Source organism: Sphaeroforma arctica, assembly GCF_001186125.1.
Source record: "Sphaeroforma arctica JP610 unplaced genomic scaffold supercont1.2214, whole genome shotgun sequence".
NCBI classification, from domain to species: domain Eukaryota; class Ichthyosporea; order Ichthyophonida; genus Sphaeroforma; species Sphaeroforma arctica.
The window spans coordinates 1-5,321 of record NW_014038344.1 but is presented as its reverse complement, the minus strand read 5'-3'; the positions used below and the strand labels follow the sequence as shown (position 1 = coordinate 5,321).

The following is a 5,321-nucleotide window of genomic DNA, read 5'->3' as shown; positions in this document are numbered from 1 at the left end:
TTATATTATATATATATATATATATATATATATATATATATAATATATATATATATAGTATATATATATATATATATATATATATATATATATATATATATATATATATATATATATATATATATATATATATACACACACACACAACTATATATATATATATATATATATATATATATATATGTCGATCGCTATATACGATGAAATTGTATGCTGACTCGACGTACAGTACGTATTGCGCAAAGCGCCATACGAAACTAATGCCTTTGTGTTTTACTTCTCCACTGATACAGAGGATTCTATATTCACCATTCCATCGCTTAAGATCTATCCCGAGATCCCCGTGGACAGGTCTAGAGGTGCGTATTGTTTGCAATATTTTTATGCTATTATTACGCTATCTTCATCGCTGTAGCTGCCACTCAGATATTTATGAGGGCTAAGTCATGTAGGTTGTTATACACATGCAGATAGATGTACAGTAGTTGTGATTATCCTTGTGTCCAGTCTTCCGCAGCAGACATCTTCGAGCACCTTGTGTTCGTCGCTACATTTAAAAACTATCACATTTACCGCTGGAGCGGGTCATATGCATGCCAGTGCATTTGGTCCTTTCTCGCACAGCCTGGTAGTGTTGTGCTGGACCTACCCGATTTTGTTTATGTAGGTTTTGCACCCAGAATTAACTCGGGTGTTGGCCTTGATCGAATCCATTCTGGACCAACTTCCAATTTGTTCACTACAGTAGATACCATCTGACGCATCCTCCTCAACAGGGACAAATAGGATATAGACCAATTATTACGATTATCGTACCTATCATAAATTACTTCAATTCTGCCAATATAGATTATAAATAGCACTCCCTTACCTACACGTCTGGTCCTATATGCACAGCTCAACGGATGCGGAAGTAAGTAATTCTACTAATTATTCGGATGGCTGCTATCCAAAGGAAGATCACAGTGGCGTGTGCGATGTCGAGAGTGTTTTGTTGCTGCAGACGCATTGCCATGCAGCGAGAGCCTCGACTACGCACAGATGGCGTAGGTATAGTTGAACACCTAACTGTCTCGGAGGACAGCGGAGAGTAAAGCAAGGATTAAACCATACTGAGCCTCACCCAGTTGACGCCTAGTTGACATCCAGTTGACTTGACATCTAGTTGACATCTAGTTGACACTTGGTTGACATCTAGTTGACACTTGGTTGACACCTTGTTGACATTTGGTTGACACCTTGTTGACACTTAGTTGTCACCTTGTTGACACTTAGTTGACATTTAGTTGACACCTAGTTGACAGCTGCCCGCTAGAGAAAGTCAAATTCTGAACTATCACTTAACGATTTGTAGCGCAGCAATAGAAACGCCAACGAATGGCATGAGTGGTACGAGTGGGCGTAGTCGCATGTGATTGAAGCGGGATGGGCAGGCCACATCCTATTGGGTGTACGCTAAGCCATGTAGAGCGAGAGATGTATTGCTAGTGGTAAAGATGGCTGAGATCGATAGTATGCGTCTCGTTTACACGGAGTTGAGGAGCCCTCTTGTTCTCCTTGAAAAAGTGCTGCTGTATATACATATCATCCGACATAAATACTGCTGAATTTGAGGACGTCTGGCATCATTATTGTTTTATTTCAGTCTCGCCCGTCAGACCGTTATATTGGTACTGTCTGTCTACCTTACTGTGCATTATAAACATATACTCCGCTATAAATCACTGCCTTTTCCGTATCATCAGTTTAATCACGGCTTTATTTCCGTATTGCCGGTCCAAATCACCGCCTGTTTCGTGTTTATGCATCGTCCGTCGAAATTACAACTCGATTTACGTATCGTTCTCTCATAGTGTTTACTACTTTGTTTATATATCGTCTGTCTGGGCATTGGGTTTGCGCTTCTTCCGTGACACCAACGCGGCTTGCGCGCGCAATTTGAGCGCATTCCTGTCGCCGTATTTGGCGGGATTTCGCACAGCATGACGTACCACCCAGAACAGCTCTTCTTGGAGCGTCGCGAGCTCTTCAGAGGTTGCCATGGTGATTACATGCTTCCGCTTTGTTTTAGTCTGACCGTCTTTCCTCTGCAGTTCGATAGAGGTGGCTCTGGTATTCTTTCGTATCCTCTGAGATAGTGCAGCTGTAGTGGCTGGCTCATCGCCACCCATTTCAACAGGCGACTGGGCCATTCGACGGCGTTCAAACTGTTGCTGGAGTACGCTTTCATCCCGAGCCTCCCCCACCCACTCACTGAGCAACTGATACCCTAGCTTGGCGTTGTCCTTTAGTATATCACCCACATGATTCGCCACCGATCTCCGTACATACAGGTCTGTGTCCCATTTAAGCATGTTCAGCAGTGGAATAACCGGACTCGGGTCCTTTTTAAACTGGGTCAGGTGCACGCCCCAGGGCAATCGGGGCCTTGTACCCTCACTGACGAGTCTTCGGATATTCACGGACGGACTGATTACCCACTCGTCTGCCATGACTGTCAGCACTGTGGTCTGATCTCGGTTGATAAGCGATCGAATGGAGAACTCTGCGGTGTAGCGCTGGGTGAGGGCAATATTGGCCTCAAGCAGATCGGCCACGGTAGCAATGCACTCGTCCTGTTGCCCCATAGCCAGTAGGTAGTGGCTATGCGGCATGTAGAAGAGGGTCTTTAGCCCCGCATCAAAGGGCTCCAGAGGGCCTAAGGAGGCTAGGAAGAAAGGCTTGGCGTGGGTAAAATGGGAAGGCAGGCATTCCTGCATCGCAGTACCTATCTGTTTGGACCGCTCGGTCAGTCCGAGGGTATCGAGATGCTTCGTAGCTTTCTGCACAAAGAGAGTTTCGTCAAAGGTATAGGCTGGCAACAGAGTACTACCCACGTGACTGGTAGCATCGATCTGATTGGCTTCTATGTCGGTCTTGTTGTCCCGTCCTTTAGCCATAGTAGCGTTCATGGTACTGTCTGCACCCAACATCAACTTCTCTGAGAGTGCTGATACCACATCCGTCGCTGATACTGTGGTTAGCACGGAAGTTGCCGCCACTTTCTCATACCCTAAGGCAATAGATCTACCAATCAAAACGACTGTCTGATAGTTCAGCAGCTCTTTGAGTGGCTGGCCCTTGGTGATACCTCTGCCAGCCTTCATACTGTGTATTGGGTGCAGTGCCTCGCCTTCCTGTCGCAACGTGTGCGCGGGTGCTGTAGCAGATTGTACAGCAACATCGCTATCACTCGAGCGATCAGCACCGCTATTAGAACTTCCTTCGTCTGTTTTAGAACAAGCTGTCGAGGCGTTTGATATATATCTTGGTGTCTGCTTTGGGCGAGGTTTACGTACTGTGTTCGCTGACGGCCCATTCTTCTTGTTAGTAGCAGCGGCTGCTACAGTTGCAGCGGCAGTATTTACATTCCTGGTCGACCTTCGCAGCATACTTTACTATGCACGTATGGTACAGCACCACACAAATCAGCCGCTACCTATCCTGAAGCATATAATCTCCTAACTATATAATCACTCAACTATATGATCACTTAACTATATATGATCAAACTATTATGATCTCTTAATTATTTTCTCTCATCTATATGATCTCTTAACTATATAATTTATTTTAACTATATGATCTCTTAATAATATAACCTCTTAACTGTAAAATCTCTTAACTACAAATCGGCAACTATATATACTCTGAACTTTATATTCTCTGAAATTTATAATAATTAAACTAGTGCCACACCTCCGGCAAAGCTACTTATCTACGTGTAAAACACCACCACACAAACGAACCCCTACTGACCCTAATCTAACCTATTCTCTTGGCCGCTGTTACACCCGAAAATTATATTGTGGCAGAGACGTGATATCTAATACGTGCTTAGCATTAACTATTTGAGAAAGCAGATTCAGATATGAAGACTTAACAGTGCACGTGTAATCGAAACTTTAAGAACTAGTCGTAAAACACTGCTATGGTATATTCAGGTTACCACGGGATGGTATAGAAATTAAGTTGCAAAAGCTTTCGGATGAAGTGTTCCAATCGAATCTTACGTTTGCCACATTCGTCGCATGGACGAGACCTAAATACTGGAGTGATGCGATGTGCTCTATTACACTAACCGAATAAGACATACGCGGTCACCTGCCCAAATCCATGTACGAAAGATTGTTCAAGACTACAGAACTCTCAATACCGTATTAAGAATATAGCTAGCGTTAGACTGAACTAACTTTCCGAGCTATTTATGAATATCTGTATTTACATTCAGATATATATTATAGTCGTATGCTGAATTGAACTCACTAAGCTCATATTTAACGTTATACGTGAAACCCAATAGCCTCCTACATAGATACGAGGAAAAAAAACTACGTTTTCTGACAAAGAAAAAACGCATATATCCATATATTGGTTTATTACATTCAATATTAATAATAAGTATGAACCAGGTGCAGGTTTCAAGATCAGATAAACGTTTTAGGGATTAAACCGAAACGATATTCTTCAAGCCCGACTGCCCGACCCTGTATTTTGAAGTATTTCATACATAAATATGTATTGGTAAATACATATTTGGGGTTTTTAAAATAAAATAAACGTTAATAAATACACAGCTCCCAGTGTTCAATTTAGAGGGCTATGGCAGTCCACACAATTTATTTTTATTTTTACTTTTTAGAGCAGGCTATATAAATACATAGTCTCTCTAGTAAAGACTAGAGTGGGCCTAGAGAGAGTACAGATTGCGCCAGTTTAGGGTTTTAGGGTTTTAGGGTTTGGGCTCTGCTATTCAAAACACGCGCAATGTGAGATCAATGTCACATGCGTTGTCTTTAGTCAGCAGGGGTTGAAGAAATACTTATCTGTTGTATGTATTTGTCTAACTTCGGCGTACATAAGCAGCACACAATATATTTATCAATATACATATATACATAATGTGTGTATATGTATCTAAAAAACATATATTTACATAAATATAGATATATTGTGATAATAGTAACATAAGTAATATTAGTAACAAGCTGATCAAGTCGAGTTGTACAGAGCAGTGATGGCGCATCTACAGTCAGATGACACGCCTTGGCGAGATGTCACGGCTGATATGAAACAGTTGGTGACATGCTTAGGGGTGGGCGAATGGATATCTACAGACTTTTTCAATCTAAGAGAAGGTATGGGCACATGTACATATATACATGTATATTAATATATGTTGTTACTTTCATATTTATGAACGTATATATATATATATATATGTGTGTGTGTGTGTGTGTGTGTGTGTGTGTGTATATATATATATATATATATTATATNTA

General features: G+C 41.6%; 1 protein-coding gene across 1 annotated transcript; it reads right to left on the bottom strand.

Moving 5' to 3' along the window:
* Positions 1 to 1,741: 1,741 nt before the first annotated feature.
* On the bottom strand, positions 1,742 to 3,431 carry SARC_12309 (hypothetical protein; the record flags this gene model as incomplete). The annotated part of the gene is made up of 1 exon (XM_014293584.1): positions 1,742 to 3,431. The coding sequence occupies one exon, from the start codon at positions 3,429 to 3,431 to the stop codon at positions 1,869 to 1,871; it is 1,563 nt and encodes a 520-aa protein (XP_014149059.1). The 3' UTR covers positions 1,742 to 1,868.
* Positions 3,432 to 5,321: the final 1,890 nt, after the last annotated feature.